The 17,938-nt window shown below is 42.5% G+C and overlaps 1 protein-coding gene across 2 annotated transcripts in view; it reads right to left on the minus strand.

Moving 5' to 3' along the window:
- Positions 1–17,938, minus strand: part of HIPK1 (homeodomain interacting protein kinase 1) — a 66,165-nt gene that overhangs the window by 40,115 nt on the left and 8,112 nt on the right. For both annotated transcript variants that reach the window (XM_056139077.1, XM_056139076.1), the window contains exon 2: positions 11,207–12,284. In XM_056139077.1, coding sequence (XP_055995052.1) covers positions 11,207–12,282 — 1,076 coding nt within the window. In that variant the 5' untranslated portion in view covers positions 12,283–12,284. The remainder of the gene's footprint in view (positions 1–11,206; positions 12,285–17,938) is intronic.

Below are 17,938 nucleotides of genomic sequence, written 5' to 3' on the forward strand. Positions count from 1 at the left end.
AAGGTGACAAGACTATTACAATGAAGAAAGATTATTTTTAGCAAACAGTGCTAGAAAAACAGAATAACCAAAAGCAAATGAATAAAACTTGATTCTCACCTTATACCTTTTTCTAAAACTAACGCAAAAGTGGATCATAGATCTAAGAGCTAAAAATATAACTCTTAGAATACACAAAGGTCTTGCATGCAACACACCTAATTTAATACCCAGCAGCCCTGAATACTGCCCAGAGTGATCCTTGAGCACAAAAACAGGAGTAAGCCCTGACCACAGCCAGGTGTGGTTCCCTCCCCCCCCCCCCAAAAAAAAAGAGGAAAGAAAAAAAACACAGGGGAAAAGTTTCATGACCTTGATTTGGCAACCACAAGCGAACGTCCGAGCTCGCAAAGCAGTGCAGAGATGAGATCAAGAAGACCTCGAAGAGAGAAGAGCAGAAGTGGTGGTAGATATGGCAGAAGCCAGGAAAAGCATTCGTAACGCCCGCCTGTCCTTCGACAACTACAAGACCAAGATGACTGCCCTTCGACGTCCTGATGGATCTATCACATCTTCCAGAAGGGCAATGGAGATTATCCATGATTTCTCAGATCACTTCGATAGCCATGTCCACCTGCCGACACACCAAATTCCGCAGGATGGATATGTCGTTCCCAACATTCTCCCTTCCGAAATCCGACACGCCATTTCATCAGTAAAGAAACGAACAGCACCCAGCCCAGACAAGGTCAGACCTGAACACCTGAAGAACCTGCCATCAGTACTCATCAATACACTGGCTCGGGTCTTCACACACTACCTGTCTGAATGCAAGGTTCCGTCTCAGTGGAAAACCAGCAGGACTGTACTACTGTACAAGAAGGGAGACATCCACGACATTGGCAATTATCGCCCAATCTGCCTACTGTTTGTCATCTACAAGCTGTTCACTCGAGTCATCCTGAATAGGATTGACAGAACACTAGATGAAGAACAACCATGCAAGCAAGCCGGGTTCTGAAAAGGATGCAGCACCATCGACCATATCCACACGATAACCAAGCTCATTGAAGTTTCTCGGGAGTTCAAGATGCCGCTCTGTCTAACGACCATTGATTTAAAGAAGGCCTTTGATTCTGTTGAGATGGAAGCGGTCATCAAAGCCCTAGCTAATCAGGGCATTCAAACTCAGTACATCAGGATCCTCTGTGAGCTGTATTACTGATTCACTACCAGAATCTCACGATTCTACAAAGAAGTGATCATCGATGTCAAGAGAGGGGTTCAGCAGGGTGATACCATTTCACCAAAACTCTTCAGTGCCACCTTCGAGAACATCATGCAACGACTGGAATGGGAAGGAATGGGAATAAAGATAGATGGTCGGCAACTATACCACCTCCGCTTTGCTGATGATATCGTTCTAATAACACCAAACATCAACCAAGCGGCACAATTGCTGGCCGACTTTGACCATGAGTTTGGAAAGGTCGGACTACAGCTGAATCTCACAAAGACAATGTTTATGAGAAACAGCCTCGTTCCTGATGCCCCATTCGCTCTCAACGGAACGACCATCTCCAAATGCAGTAGTTACGTGTACCTAAGTTGAGAAGTCAACATGACGAATGACCTGGCACCTGAGTTGCACAGGAGGAAGAGAGTGGCTTGGAACACCTTCAAGAGCGTCGAAGAAATAGCTAAGAGGATGAAGAACCTCCAGCTCTGGGCACATCTCTTTGATTCCACTGTTCTTCCTGCATTAACATATGCCTCAGAGACCTGGGCCCTGCGCAAACAGGATGAGAACTCTATTCAGGTCTCCCAAAGAGGAATTGAAAGAGCTATGCTTGGAGTATCACGTTTCACTCAAATGAGAGAAAGAATACGGAGTTCTGAGCTCCGTCAAGATCAAGAATCAGGGACGCTGTCTTGTTTGCCAAGGCGTCAAAAATCAGATGGGCTGGACACGTAATGAGATTTGGAGACGACCACTGGACTAGAGCTGTTACCGACTGGATTCCACGGGACGTCAAAAGACTGCGTGGCCGCCCACCTACCAGATGGTCAGACTTCTTCATCAGGATCCTGAACGATCAGTTTGAGGCTCTTCGTGTTCCTAGAACGAACAGACGCCATTGGGCTACACTAGCACGCAACAGGGACAAATGGAGACGTTACTGGCGCCTGCTAGAGCAAATCAGTGATTAACAGGAAGTCAAGTGAAGTGATCAAGTGATTTGGCAATTTTTTCTTGGATATAAAAACAAAGACACAGGCAACTTTCATTTTTAAAAAATGAATTTGTTCAAGTTTTTGAATTTTATACAAACCACTTATCAACAGAGCAAAAAGACAATCCCACAGAATGGCAGAGGTATTTGTAAATCATAAAATCTTGATAAATGATTAATCGTTAGAATATGTGAAGAATTCCCACAATGAAACAACTAAAATTTAATTCAAAAAGGGAAAGGAATTGAATAAAAACTTTTTCAAAAGAACATATACATATGGCCAAGTAAGCACATACAGACAAGTTCAACATCACTAACCATTAGGGAAATGCAAAGAGATAAAATTTCATTACACAAGGATTGACTAAGTTTTTTTTTTTTAAGTACTGGTGATGTCAAACCTACAGCAAACATCATCCTCAATGGGGAAAAACTGAGACCCTTCCCCCTAAGGTCAGGGACGAGACAAGGATGCCCACTCTCTCCACTACTGTTCAATATAGTACTGGAAGTACTTGCAATAGCGATTAGGCAAGAAAAAGATATTAAGGGCATCCAGATAGGGAAAGAAGAAATTAAGCTCTCACTATTCGCAGATGACATGATACTATACTTAGAGAACCCTAAAACCTCTACCAAGAAACTCCTAGAAACAATAGGCTTGTATAGTAAAGTGGCAGGCTATAAAATCAATACCCAAAAATCCATGGCATTCCTATACGCAAATAGTGAAAGAGAAGCAAGTGACATCAAGAAAACAATCCCATTCACAATTGTGCCCCAGAAAATCAAGTACCTAGGAATCAGCTTAACTAAGGAAGTAAAGGACCTGTACAAAGAAAACTACAAAACACTACTTCAGGAAATAAAAGAGGACACGAGGAAATGGAAAAATATCCCCTGTTCATGGATGGGGAGAATCAACATCATCAAAATGGCAATACTTCCCAAAGCACTGTACAAATTCAATGCAATCCCTATAAGGATACCCATGACATTCTTCAAAGAAATGGAGCAAACACTCCTGAAATTTATATGGAACAATAAGCCCCCACGAATAGCTAAAGCAATTCTTGGGAAAAAGAAAATGGGAGGAATCAACCTCCCTAACTTCAAACTCTACTACAAGGCAGTAATAATTAAAACAGCATGGTACTGGAACAAAAGCAGAGCTGCAGACCAATGGAACAGAGTTGAATATGCTGACATTTCCTCCCAAACATATAATCATCTAATTTTTGATAAGGGGGCAAGAAAAGTGAAATGGAGCAGGGAAAGCCTCTTCAACAAACTGTGCTGGCAAAATTGGACGGCTACATGCAAAAAAGTGGGCTCAGATCTCTGCCTAACACCATGCACAAAAGTAAGATCAAAATGGATTTATGACCTCAACATCAGACCAGAATCCATAATGTTTATTAAAGACAAAGTCGGCAAAACTCTCCATGATATTGAAGCTAATGGTATCTTCAAAGATGTCACGCCACTGGCCGAGCAAGTGAAAACAGAGATAGACAAATGGGACTATCTTAAACTAAGAAGCTTCTGCACCTCAAAAGAAACATTGACCAAAATACAAAGACAGCCTACAGAATGGGAAAGGATATTCACCAAGTACACATCCGACAAGGGGTTGATATCAAGGATATACAAGGTACTGGTTAAACTCCACAAGAAGAAATCACCCAACCCCATCAAAAAATGGGGTGAGGAAATGAACAGAAACTTTCGCAAAGAAGAAATTCGAATGGCAAAAAGGCACATGAGAAAATGCTCTACATCACTAATCATCAGAGAGATGCAGATCAAAACCACAATGAGATATCATTTCACACCACAGAGACTGGCCCACATCCACAAGAACAAAAGCAACCGGTGCTGGCGCGGATGTGGCGAGAAAGGGACCCTCCTTCACTGCTGGTGGGAATGCCGGCTGGTCCAACCCTTTTGGAAAACAGTATGGACGACTCTCAAAAAATTAGAATTTGATCTGCCATTTGACCCAGCTATAGCACTCCTGGGAATATATCCCAGAGAGGCAAAAAGGTATAGTCGAAGTGACATCTGCAATTGTTTGTTCATTGCAGCACTCTTTACAATAGCCAGAATCTGGAAAAAACCTGAGTGCCCAAGAACAGATGACTGGTTAAAGAAACTTTGGTACATTTACACAATGGAGTACTATGTAGCTGTTAGAAAAGATGAAGTTATGAAATTTACATACAAGTGGTACTACATGGAAAGTATCATGTTAAGCGAAATGAGTCTGAAAGAGCGGGATAGACACAGAAAGATTGCATTCATCTGGGGAACATAAAGCAACAAAAAGGGAGAGTAACACCCAGGAATGGCTGAGATTAGTACCAGGAATTTTGCTCCATGAATGGAAGGCCAGCCACAGGCTCTAGGTGAAAAGGAAGCTCAGATAGAGAAGAGAGTACCAAATGAAGGGTGTTGTGAGGGTCCTCCCAGGGTGGGAGAAGCATGCTAAAAGTAGTCGATAGACCAAACATGATTGCCACTCAGAGCCTCTCTTGCAAAACACAGTACCCAAAAGAAGAGAGAGAGAACAAGGGGGAATACCCTGCCACAGAGGCAGGATGGGACGGGGGGGGGGGGGGGGGGATGAGGGTGGGGGGGGATGCTGGGACCCATGGGGATGGATGACGGGCACTGGTGGAGGGATGGGCACTTGATCATTGTATAACTGAAACCCAAGCACAAAATTTGTAAGCCTATAACTGTACCTCATGGTTTTTCACTAATAAAAAAAGAAAAATAAATAAACTTAGGAAAAAAAAAAAGTACTGGTGATGATGGGCTGGAGCAATAGCATAGTGGGTAGGGCATTTGCCTTGCACGTGGCCGACCCGGGTTGATTCCTCCGCCACTCTCAGAGAGCCCAGCAAGCTACCAAGAGTATCCCACCCTCACAGCAAAGCCTGGCAATCTCCCCGTGACATATTCAATATGCCATAAACAGTAACAAGTCTCACAATGGAGACATTACTGGGTCTGCTCAAGCAAATTGATGAACAATGGGAGGACAGTGCTGCAGTGCTACTGGTGATGATATAGATAAATGGTAGAATTTGAAGTCATGGATTTCATTCCTGACACAGCACAAAATAAAATCTTAAAAATAAACCAGGCACAAAAGGATAAACATTATAAGGATCTATTTAAACGCAAATCTTGGATAGACAGATTCAGAGACAGAATGGAAGAGAGAGGTTACTAGTGGTGAAGGAAATAAAATCTTATTGCCTAATGATCATAGAATTTCTCTTCTGGGTGATGAAAATATTTGGCAAAGATGATGGTTACACAAAATTGAAAATGTAGTTAAAATACTAAATGACATACTAGAAAATGGCTAGATGAAACTAGCATTTTGGTGGTGAAGTAGCTAAGCGTAATACACTCACAAAATATATTTGTCGGTCAACAGCACTCAAATTTAAGGGGCAGGACAATGAATCAAAATACTAGATGAAATGCTTTGTATGCAGGAGTCATGGATCCAATCCTAGCACCATCCAAGCAGCACCATATGGCTGGAATGATAGTTAAGCAGGTAGGGCATTTGCCTTGCACGCAGCCTACCCAAGTTTAATCCCCTGAGCATCGCTGGGTGTGACCCAAAAAGAAAAAAAAAAAAAGGCAGCACCATGTGTGGCGCCAAAATTTAAAAAAAAAGTTAATGATAAAAAAATGACATTAGATTTCACAAGTACATATAAGTGGGGGAAAAAGAAAGCTATAAGTACACAGCATATATTTTGTTTTAATTTTATTTTTATAAAGTTGTCCACAATAACTGATTACATTCAAAATTCCAACACCAATCCCACCACCATTACATCTTCCCACCATCATATTTCAAATTATTCTACCCCAATTCCCCAAGCCTGCCCCCAAAGCAAAACACAATAATTTATGTTGTATTTCTTGTTACAAATAATCCACTAAAGATGATCCAAAAAATTTTTCTTAGAGAAAAGTGTGTGAAGATTGTTTTATCACCCTGAAGCCATTAAGCTCTTGTATAGAGTATGAGATGTCATGCGGTTCCAGGAATTCTAAGATTTTAAATAGGGTAATACAGCTAGAATTAAATTTTTAACTGGATGGTGACTTTGGGGTCTGGAGACACCTCTGTGGCGTGTTGTTCTCTTTCTCTTCAAAGGCTTATTTGTGAGTTTCTGGTTCATGGCTGTTAACAAGCTTAATAGTGCCAGAGGTAGTTCGTGGGCATGACTGTCAGGCTAACAGAAAAACACGGAGATGGGGGGAGGTCACCCATTCCCAACTCCATGCAAACCTGGAGTCACAAGTCCTGCATGTGATTTTTGTCAGCAGATTCCTTTATGGATGAGGCTCGTCTGAGCCTGTGGAGATCGGCTGTGAACATGGTGGCAACTGAGTTCTTGGAGGTTTTTGGTTGCTGGGGCTCTGTTGGGGCGGGGGGCAGGATTCACCCGCCCCACCACCTACGCCCACGAGTTGACCAAGACAAGACAGCCGGCACTGGATCCGGTGGCATCTCTATGGCTGTTGCTCTCTTCTTCTTCAGAGGTTTATTTCTTCTGAGTTCTTTTATAGGCTAAATACATTATTTATTTTGGAACAGGGGTCACACCTAGCAATGCTCACTATGCACATCTCAAGGTACCAAGGATTGAACCCAGGTGGGTAGCCTACTAGGCCAGCACCCGACCTGCTATCTCTCTGGTTCTGAAATGTAATCATGTTATTTTCACATACAAAAATTTTAGTTCAAATTTCCATCTCCTCCAAATCTATCCATGGCATTGTACATGTTGGACATAACTCCCGAAAGGCACAGTTTTCTAGATTATGTTTCTTTTTTCTAATGTTTCATTTCTATGTTTTTTATTGTATTAAGATTTATTATTATACTTATTATTGCACTGATTTTTTAATACTCAATTTTTTTTTAATTCAGTCACTTTGAGATAGAACACTATAAAGCTCTTCATGATTGGGTTTCAGTAAATGTTCCAACACCCATCCCTCCACCAGGGTAATTTCCCAGCACCAATGTCCCCAGTTTCTTTCCCACTCTCCCAACCTCCCAAATCACCCTCCACCCCAGCCTTGCCTGCCTCTAAACTTTACAATAGCCAGAATCTGGAAAAAACCTGAGTGCCCGAGAACAGATGACTGGTTAAAGAAACTTTGGTACATTTACAAAATGGAGTACTATGTAGCTGTTAGAAAAGATGAAGTTATGAAATTTACATACAAGTGGTACTACATGGAAAGTATCATGTTAAGCGAAATGAGTCAGAAAGAGCGGGATAGACACAGAAAGATTGCATTCATCTGGGGAACATAAAGCAACAAAACGGGAGACTAACACCCAGGAATGGCTGAGATTAGTACCAGGAATTTTGCTCAGTGAATGGAAGGCCAGCCACATGTGCTAAGTGAAAAGGAAGCTCAGATAGAGAAGAGAGCACCAAATAAAGGGTGTTGTGAGGACCCTCCCAGGGTGGGAGAAGCATGCTAAAAGTAGTCTATAGACCAAACATGATTGCCACTCAGAGCCTCTCTTGCAAAACACAGTACCCAAAAGAAGAGAGAGAGAACAAGGGGGAATGCCCTGCCACAGAGGCAGGGTGGGATGGGGGGGATGGGGGGTGGGAGGGATGCTGGGACCCGTGGTAGTGGAGGATGGGCACTGGTGGAGGGATGGGTACTTGATCATTGTATAACTGAAACCCAAGCACAAAAATTTATAAGTCTATAACTGTACCTCATGGTGTTTCACTAAAATAAATAAATAAATAAAAATTTAAAAAATAAAGTAGGCACCTCTAAGGGGGGCGGTACCAGCTCGTCCCTCATGCCCTACCGAGGTCACGAGTTGCCCCCCGCAAGCGGCTCTCCAGCACAGCCATAACACCAGACGCACAGAAACCAATCTTGTAATTATCTGGCTCTTTGCAGAAATCCAAAATCACGAGGCCACTATTGCGGCCACGTGAGATTATATGATTCTCATAACCAGCTATAGAAAACTAAGTATTTCACAATGCCTTTTCAGCAATTCTGATTGCTGGGGGGGGTGGGGAGGGGGGAATTCTAAACAATAATGGTGCATCTTTTGTCAAAACAATGAATGTAATCAATGTAGAGAAGAGTTAAGTGGAAATTATCTGCCTCACAGGCGTTGGGAGGGGTGGGAGGAGGGTATATTGGGGTTCTTGGTGGTGAAAAATGAGTAGTGATGAAGGGAGAGGTGTTTGATCAATGTATGACTGAGACTTAAACCTGAAAGCTTAGTAACTTTTCCCACAGTGATTCAATAAATAAATATAAGAAGAAAAAAATAAAATTATGGGAAAAAAAGGTAAAATCATGCCCAATTCAATCAGCTAATCAGTGGCTGAATAAATAGCAGTACTCCTACATAAAAAATAAATAAAGTAGGCACCTCTTCTCTCTCTTTCATCTCTCTCATTTTAGGCATAATGAGTTTGTAATACAGATGCTGAAAGGTTATCATACATATCCCTTTACCTACTTTCAACACTCATTTCTTGTCCAGAGTGATCATCTGCAACTAATGTTGTCATAATGGACACTCCTCTATCTTGACTACCCTCCCCCACCTCACACCCTTGTGGTAATTTCCAACCACTGACCAGTCCTCCTGGCCCATTTTCCCTGGCCTTGGATATTAGTTTCATTTTTCCTAACAGCTGTGTAGTACTCCTTTGTGTAGATGTACCATAGTTTCCTTTATCCAGTCATCTGTTCTATGATCACTTGATCACTTGACATCCCATTACTCATCAATTTGCTTGAATGGGCGCCAGTAACACCTCCATTCGTCCCTGTAGCATGCTAGTGTAGCCCAATGGTGTCTACTCATTCTAGGAACATGAAGAGCCTCAAACCGATCGATCATTCAGGGTCTTGACGAAGAAGTCTGACCATCTCATAGGTGGGTGGCCATGCAATCTTTTGGTATCCCGTGGAATCCAGTTGGTAAGGGCTCTAGTCCAGTCTCCAAATCTCATTACGTGTCCAGTCCATTTGATTTTCAACGCCTTGGCAAACGAGACAGCAACCCTGATTCTTGACCGTCAATGGAGGTCGGAACTCTGGATTCTTTATCTCATTTGAGTGAAGCATTATACTCCAGGCATAGCTCTTTCAATTCCTCCTTGGGAGAACTGAATAGCGTTCTCATTCTGTTTTCATAGGGCCCAGATCTCTGAGGTGTACGTTAATGCAGGAAGAACAGTGGAGTCAAAGAGATGTGCCCGGAGCTGGAGGTTCTTCATCCTCTTAGCTATTTGACGGTCTTGAAGGCACTCCAAGCTGCTCTCTTCCTCCTGCGCAACTCAGGTGCCAGGTCATTCATTATGTTGACTTCTCGACCTAGGTACACATAACTGTTGCGTGCAGAGATGTTCATTCCACTGAGAGCAAATGCAAAATCAGGAACGAGACCGTTTCTCATAAACATTGTCTTTGTGAGACAAGGATAAGGAAGGATGGGGAAGGAGAGGCTGTTCTATGAACCTTCCTCAAAAAACTCGGGACTGGAGCAATAGCACAGCGGGTAGGGCGTTTGCCTTGCACGTAGCCAACATTGCGACCCAGGTTCGATTCCCAGCATCCCATATGGTTCCCCGAGCACCGCCAGGAGTAATTCCTGAGTGTATGAGCCAGGAGTAACCCCTGAGCATTGCTGGGTGTGACCCAAAAAGCAAAAAAAAAAAAAAAAAAAAAAACAACAAAACCTAGAAACTGAGCTCCCATTTGACTCAGTAATGTTTCATTTCTTGATTGGATAAGAGTAGTACTGTAGCACTGTCTTCCCGTTGTTCATCAATTTGCTCAAGCGGGCATCAGTAGTGTCTTATTGTGAGACTTGTTACTGTTTTTGGCATATCAAATACACAACGGGGAGCTTGCCAGGCTCTGCCATGTGGGCAGGATACTCTCGGTATGTTGCCAGGCTCTCCGAGAGGGACAGAAGAATTGAACCCAGGTCCGCCATGTGCAAGGCAAATGCCCTACCCGCTGTGCTATCGCTAAGTCTTGCATTTCATGCTTGACTACCAAATTTCTTTAAGTTCCGTAAAACTTAATACTGATAAATAAGGGCTCAGAAAGTCATTCCCGGGTCGGAGATATAATACGGTGGATAAGGTGCTTGCACTGCATTGGGCCAACCAAGGCTTGATCCCTAGCATCCCATATAGTCCCCCAAGCACCCCAAGTACTGATTCCAGAGTGCAGAGCCAGGAATAACCCCTGAGCATCAGCAGGTATGGCCCCAAAACAAAACAAACAAGAAAGCCTTTCCCCTCTTTTTCCAGTAAAGCTTAATTACAGACTAGTCAAAATTTTATATAATCACCATTTAAGTACTGTCCCAATAATTAATATATGTTAAAAAAAAGTAGTCATGTTAGAAATATTGATCTGAAAATAAAAATTAATCAAGTATACAATATTTGGATGAAGGTTATTCTGAAAAAACTAAACTCCAAATCAAGTAAGTTCAAAATAAATGGTGAATGTTAAAACAGAAAGATGTTTCTCATAGTCATTTTATCAAATTCTCATTATTATGCAAGAAAGAAAATGCAAAAGAAGAAAATGTTGCTAGAGTTAGATCTGGCATTATTCCCAAGGCACTTTACCTGCCAAGATTAAGAACTTGGGAAAAATAACAGCATATGCCCAAATTCATTACAAATAAGCAAACATCTCTACATATTTAGAATGAGAGCATTTTTAGTAGGAACTAGAAGTAGAAACAGCCTTCAGATTCAGCCTGAATTAAATTTTCTAAGGGTAAAGAACCAAACACATCATCCTATTTCTACCTTAATATCTATAAATCAATTATTACATAGAACCCAACATATGCTATGTAGCATATGTAAAATACAAGGATGGCTTTCCAAACGAAGATACGCTTTTCAGCATTTACCACTTACCTATAGTAACGGGACTGTAAGTAGGTTGAGCACACAGCTTTGGAAACGTGACTGGCAGAACCAAAGTCAATGACCTTCACTCTGTAGGGCTGGCGCACAGGATCAACCAACATGATATTTTCAGGTTTAAGGTCAGCGTGAATTAGACCAAGACTCTTGAGCTTCATCAGGGCAGTGGCCACCTGCTGCAAGATTGGTCTAATGTATTTGAGTGGCAGTGGACTGAACTTGTTCTGCTTTAGAAAGTCATATAAGTTCTGCTCCAGCATCTCGAACACAAGGCAGGTGTGATTCTTATGCTGAAAGCACTCGTAAGAACGCACAAAATTATACTCATCAGCATTTTCACTGCTTAAGCGGGAAAGGATGCTCACTTCAATCTGTCCTTGTCTGGCATAGGAGGGATGGTTCTTCAAGATTTTAATCGCCACAATTTCCTTGGTACTCCGCTTCCAGCACTTAGCCACTTGTCCAAAAGTCCCCCTACCTAGAAACTCCAAGACTTCATAGCTGTTGGTCATAGAACAAAGGATCTCGTGCTGGACCAGCTGGTAATCCCCTTCTCCGCTGGAACTGCTACTTTTCGTTGTCACAGTGGTGGTTGTGGCAGCAGCACCCACCACAGTCCTGTTTTGCAGCATGAGAGGGGGATGTTCTTCTATGATCTGCACGCTACCGTTGCTGTCAACTTCCTCACTTTTTCTTTTCAGTCCACATTTTTGATACGGCTCAAGTAAAGAAACGTTGCTTCTGTGAGTCAGGGTCTGGCTGCTCTGAAAGGTCGAAGTAGCAGCACTGGCGGAGCTGTCGGCGGCTGTCACAACAATGTGCTCCACTGCAGGAGCTGGGAGGAGGAGACCCTGGTCGTAACCAGGAAGGTTGAAATTTGCTACCTGGTGAGAGGAGTTAGCTTGTCCTTGTGTGGCTGGGAGGGTTTTGCTGTGGGTATAATATTTGTCGTTGCTGCTCTGTCCTGAAACATCCCAGCCAGAGGGTTCTATTTTCAATTTCTTTGCACTGCAGAAGGCACTCGACGACACTGATGGGGGGGAAAACACCTGCAGCTGTGATGCCATACCTACAATGAGAGAAAAGAAAAATCAGACCCTCAATTGAGAAGAAACTCTTAGCTTGCAGAGCTAGGAATAAACTCTGAGCATCACTGGATGTGACCCAAAAAAGGGGGAGGGGAAAGACAGAGAGAGAGAGACAGAGAGAAAGAGAGAGAGACACAGAGAGAGAGAGAGAGAGAGAGAGAGAGAGAATGAACATGATGCCAGAGAGTTGAACAGACTGAGTATGGTCCCAAAGCAACACCAGAAAGGCACCCCAAGCACTGAGCTTGGAACAGACCCTGAGCAACACAGGATGTGGTCTCAAAACAAAAACAATCGGAATGACCATCTAAAATGGTTCCAAAAACAGTAACAACACCAAGAATAGCCTGGATGACTGATCATTTACAATATGGAAATAAGAGTCTAAGCACTTCATCTGCATTATTCATTTAATCCTCACTACAGTCCTCTGGAAAACATACTACCATTATTTACATTTTACAGATGAAGGAACTGAAGCACAGAGAGGTTAGAGTAATTTGCCCAAAATAATGTAACGATTAAGTGGCATCACTGGAATTCAAATCCAGGCTCTTTGGCACCAGAACTCAATTCTACAGCTGTCTTCATTCCTGCCCTGATTAACTTTTTAATTATTTAAATTATGTAATTTTAGGCACAGAAAACCTAGAAGAGTAGCTCAGGGGCTTGGAGCGTCTGCCTGAGGTGTAGGAGCCTGGCTGCTCTGTTGTCTGTGATCACCAGCACACACAAACACTTCCCAGCCCCACTACAGCCAGGCATGTGCGCACCTTCACAAAGGGGTGTGTGCTCTGGTAGTTAAAAAGATGTACAGGTGTCACAATCACAAAGTTTAACCAGGGGCTGAAAAAACAGTACAGCAGGTAAGGCATTTGTCTTGCAAGCGGACAGCCCAGCTTGAATACCAAACACTCCAGATGGTCCCACAAGCCCCACAGGAATGATTCCTGAGTGCAGAACCAGTAATAACCCTGAGCATGGCTGGATGTGACCCAAAATTCAAAAAAGAAAGTATAATCTCTGGTGAGCACATGCGCAAGTACAACGAAAGGAGTGCAAAACCCAGAGAGAAACGTGATACAGAGTATGCAAGCACACAGCCCAATGTGTGACCACCACCTCACACCCCCCTCCCCCCCACACACACACAAGCACCACAGCATTAAAAAAAATATGTATACTCAAGAACAACAGTTCGGTGTATGTGCAATCCCAAGTTATAGCATATCAATCACCATGAAAAGAAACAGGAAGAAGACTAAAATAAGTAAATTAATAAAAGGGGGACCTCCTAAGCAATATTCAGGGACCCAAAGACCCCATCTCAGCCATTCTAGTCAACCCTGTTGGTAGTTCAATACCAGGACCTGAGGAAGCAATACTACCTGTGCCTGACAGAGATTATCTGGGCCACTTCAGCAGGGCTGCAAGTCTCCAGGATCATACCCAGCAGTGAGGGGGGAGAAGTGGGTGGTCCAACCTGTTACCAGGGCTACACCAGGTAACAACCGGAGGGCCATGTGGCTCCATGGATAGAACCAGTGTTGGCTACATGTAAGGCATGTACCTTTACCCCTGTATTATCTCTCCAGCCTTAATAATTTTTAAATTAAAAAAAATTGTAAGAGAGATAGCTCGGCAAGTTGAGCACATTCTTTCATGCAGGAGGGCTGAGCTGAACCCAGGACACAGTCCCCGATCACCCCAAGTACCCAACAATCTCAGAGCAAACAGATGTCCTCCAGGTATGTAGAAGTCAGCAAGTAGTATCAGGTATGTCCCTAAAATCTAATTTAGACATAGATGGAATACTGATAAAACTGACAAATGATCCAAATGTGGGCATGATATTCAATATCATAAAGTAACGTCCAAAAAGACAATGAACAGAAATAAGATGACAAATATAATAGACAGTGTCAGAAGATGATGGAGAGGTTGAGGTGCTTGTCTTGTACAGCCGACCGCAGCACTGAATATGTGCCTGAAGCACCGCCAGGAGTGACCGCTAGCCACACAGCCAGGAGTGAGCCCTGAGCACCACCTGGTGTGCGACAAAATAATAATAGTAACAAAAATAAAGACTCCTGCTTAGATACAAAATATGAAAAGCACAAAGCACACATAAATTAGTATCTACTTTTTATCCACTACATTATAAAAGGACTGTCAATAAACTGACCAAAAAAACTAATCAAGATGCAAAGCCTGGAAAAGATCTGGCTAATTAACCTTAGAAAAAATAAAGGGAAAACAAGTGAGTAGGGCCCAAGGTTCTGTCACTGAATGTCCCACCAACACCTCAATAAACCCAGAGTTATTACCTTCAGAATAAAGATCACTATGTCACAGCAAGTCACTTCATAGTTGTCTTCTCCCCTGTCAAACCATAAAAACGTCAGATGCCCTGGGCTCTATGCCATCTTTTCATATTTTAGTCTATAAGTAAACTTCCCAGAACTAGACAATTGAAGAGTCCTTCATTCATTCATTCATTCATCATCCTGTTATTCGTCGATTGCCTCGAGCAGGCCCCAGTAACGTCTCTTTCATCCTAGCCCTGAGATTATATTCACGGCTCTTTAGGAGAATGAGACCCATCATTGTTACTGGTATTTGGCATATTTGGTACGCCACGGGGAGTTTGCCAGACTCTGCCCTGTGGGCAGGCTACATTCGATAGCCTGCAAGTTTGTCCAAAGTAGAAATGAGATAAGGTGTCATAAAAAGATGTCCTGATAAGATGTCGCGGCCCGCCGTGCGGTTCCGGGAGCTGGATTTTATAGTCTCTGAGTCTTGGCCGCTGATGGGATTACACGGCGCCAAGAGTCCTTAATCTTTCTAATCCACTCTTCTCTCTCTTGAATTTTAAGTCTTTCTATCCATACTGCAACTTAGTTTGAAATCTTACAAACACTCAAATTCAGCACATGCAAAAAGAAAGGCAGCAGTCTCCAGCCCTTCTCGGTTCTGAAATGTAGCCATATGCCCAACACCTCCCGTCAAAATTCAGGTGAATAAGGCAGTTTCCTCATCTATAAAACTTCAGGTATTAATACCTACATTTCATCTCATGGGATTGTTTTAAAAACAAAATGACTAAGTACACGTTAAGTGCTTTGTGCCTGAAAATTACTGATTTTTGGTATTTCCATGACCACCAGAACTATAGCCAGTCAAGGTCATGCGGTGCTGAGTGTTGGACCTGGGGTTCTGTGTGCACCGTTATGCTCTGATCAATCATTTAAATTCCTGGCCCTTATTGTTATTACTGTCATAACCTATTTCTCTCCCTTGTTCCCCCGTATCTAATACCTCCTAAGCTTAAGTCAAAGCACTCACAGTCTCTAATCTTGAGTGCACTCAGAGATCTTTACTTTGAATTTTTCTTTATTATTAAGTATTAACCTATTATTTTCCTTTACTTGCCTCATCCCCTTTTCTTTCTTCTTTTTTTTTTTTTTTTTTTTTTTGGCTTTCAGGGTTACACCAGGCGATGCCCAGGGATGACTCCTGGCTCTACACTAGGGAATCACTCCTGGCAGGGCTGGGGCATCATATGGGATGCTGGGGATCAAACCTGGGTCAGCCAGGTGCAAGGCAAACAAACGCCCTACCTGCTGTACTATTGCTTCGGCTCCCAAGAGATCTTTACTTTCAAACTACACAAATCAGAAGTCTTGGGCCAGAAATTAAGGCACAGTGGGGAGGTAGCTTGCCCCACACACATCTGACCCAGGTTTAATCCTCAGTAACCCAGATGGTCCCCCGAGTCCTGCCGGGAGTGATACCTAACCGAGAACAGGAGAAAGCATGAACACAGCTGGGTGTAGGCACCCACACACACAAAAAAATATCTAAGTCTTCTCCCTACCCACTCCATTCCTCCCTCCTCCCCTTCTCTGCTCCCCCCCCCCCATACACACACACTTTGGGTTCAAGGTTACTTCCTCTTTTTTAATCACCTCTCTAGTCCAGCACACCCTGACCACATAGTTTTTCAGCACTATGGGGAGAGAGTCCAAAATCTTCAACAGACTCAAAAAGTTCTCCCAAAATCTGATTGCTGCCTTCCCAAATCTCCTCAATCTGATTCCTCAACTCCAATGATACTGCTTTTGTCAGTTCTTGGACAGCTACTCCATCACTTTTACCTCCACGTCCTAACATGCTGAAGATTTTCTGCTAGAAAACTCATCCATTACAGAAAATACACAAACTCCCTCCTCTCCACACAATCATTACCATCAAAACTGTCTCCCCTCACTGTGAACTCCCCACAGCACCCTGACCTTCTCTCATAACTTGAACTGATTTCAAACTGCATTCCAAACTACAGTTATCCTACCTGTCCTGTTCTTAGCGTGAGTCACCAGGGTATACCAGACAACATCACGGTAAAAACACTCTAATTGCAGGATGAGCTGACCTGCCTGCCAACCTCGTATCTACCACGTATCTACCCACCACCATTCTATATATACAAGATTTTCGGTCAGGCTTTATTTTTCCAGTGTTTTTTCCTTTCATCTGTGTGGTCCTAAATATGTGGGATCACCAGTCCAATACACACAGTGTTAATTCTATTTGTCACAAGAGAATAAACAACACACAACTAGAAAGGAAGGAAGCATGACAAAGGATGTTACAAAACATGAAAAACAATGTGTACATTTCTTTGGGCCTGAAAGCAACTAAAAACAATCTGCACTGAACTAGTCAGCTGTAAAGAACAAACCCTCAGCCTTTAATTTCTAAAATGAGGTCTGGATATACTTTAAGCAAGAGTTCCTGTAATTTATATGAGCCTTGAGGAGAAAAAGTGTAAATTAAAAGCTAAAGTCAGTGCAATTTAATTCTGAGGCTTCTAATTTACAAATCGTTTTGTTCTACCTGTATCACTGACAAAAAACCAAATAAGTAAAATAGTAAAAGAAAACTGAATAGTAAAAGAACTAGTAAAAGAAAGACTAATGTCTTTCTAAAATTTGCCTATTAAAATAAGAGTTGCCACCATAAGTTAGCCTAATTCTGAACAATAAAAGGAAGCATTTTTTCTTCTTGTTTTGTTTTTTGGGCCACACCTGGCTGGGTGCTCAGGAACTACTCCCAGCTGGGTGCTGCTGGCGGTGGGGGTGGGGGGGCTACATACAAAGTATTCACACCAATCCCTTGAGCTATCTCTCTGGTACTGAAGTAAACTTTCTAAATTTGTTTTCCATTGCATATTAGCTTACTAGTTTTATCTACTTATCAAAGAACATAACCACAACCTTTATAGATCTAAAAGCATTTAGTTAAAACAGGAATACAAAATTTGGTTTGTAAGCATATCTAGGAATATATCTAAGAGTACAGGGGATTAAAGTAGTAATATTGGAACGAGTCCATGATAATCTAATGAAATATTTTCCATTAAGTTTACAAGTAGAATAAAATACTTTTTAAAAGACTGCATTAGCCAGAATAGTATTTCTAAGCACTTTCCATATAAGCAGTCGAGGTGCCAAGCAACAGCACCAGGTTGGTAAGGCATGGCCTTTCTTGCACACCAACATGGTCCCCTGAGGCCAGCCAAGAGTGATCCCTGAGCAGAGTCGTAAGTAACCCTGTGCACTCGGGTGTGGCCTAA

This window comes from Sorex fumeus, unplaced genomic scaffold, assembly GCF_029834395.1.
Source record: "Sorex fumeus unplaced genomic scaffold, SorFum_2.1 ptg000131l, whole genome shotgun sequence".
Lineage (NCBI taxonomy): Eukaryota > Metazoa > Chordata > Mammalia > Eulipotyphla > Soricidae > Sorex > Sorex fumeus.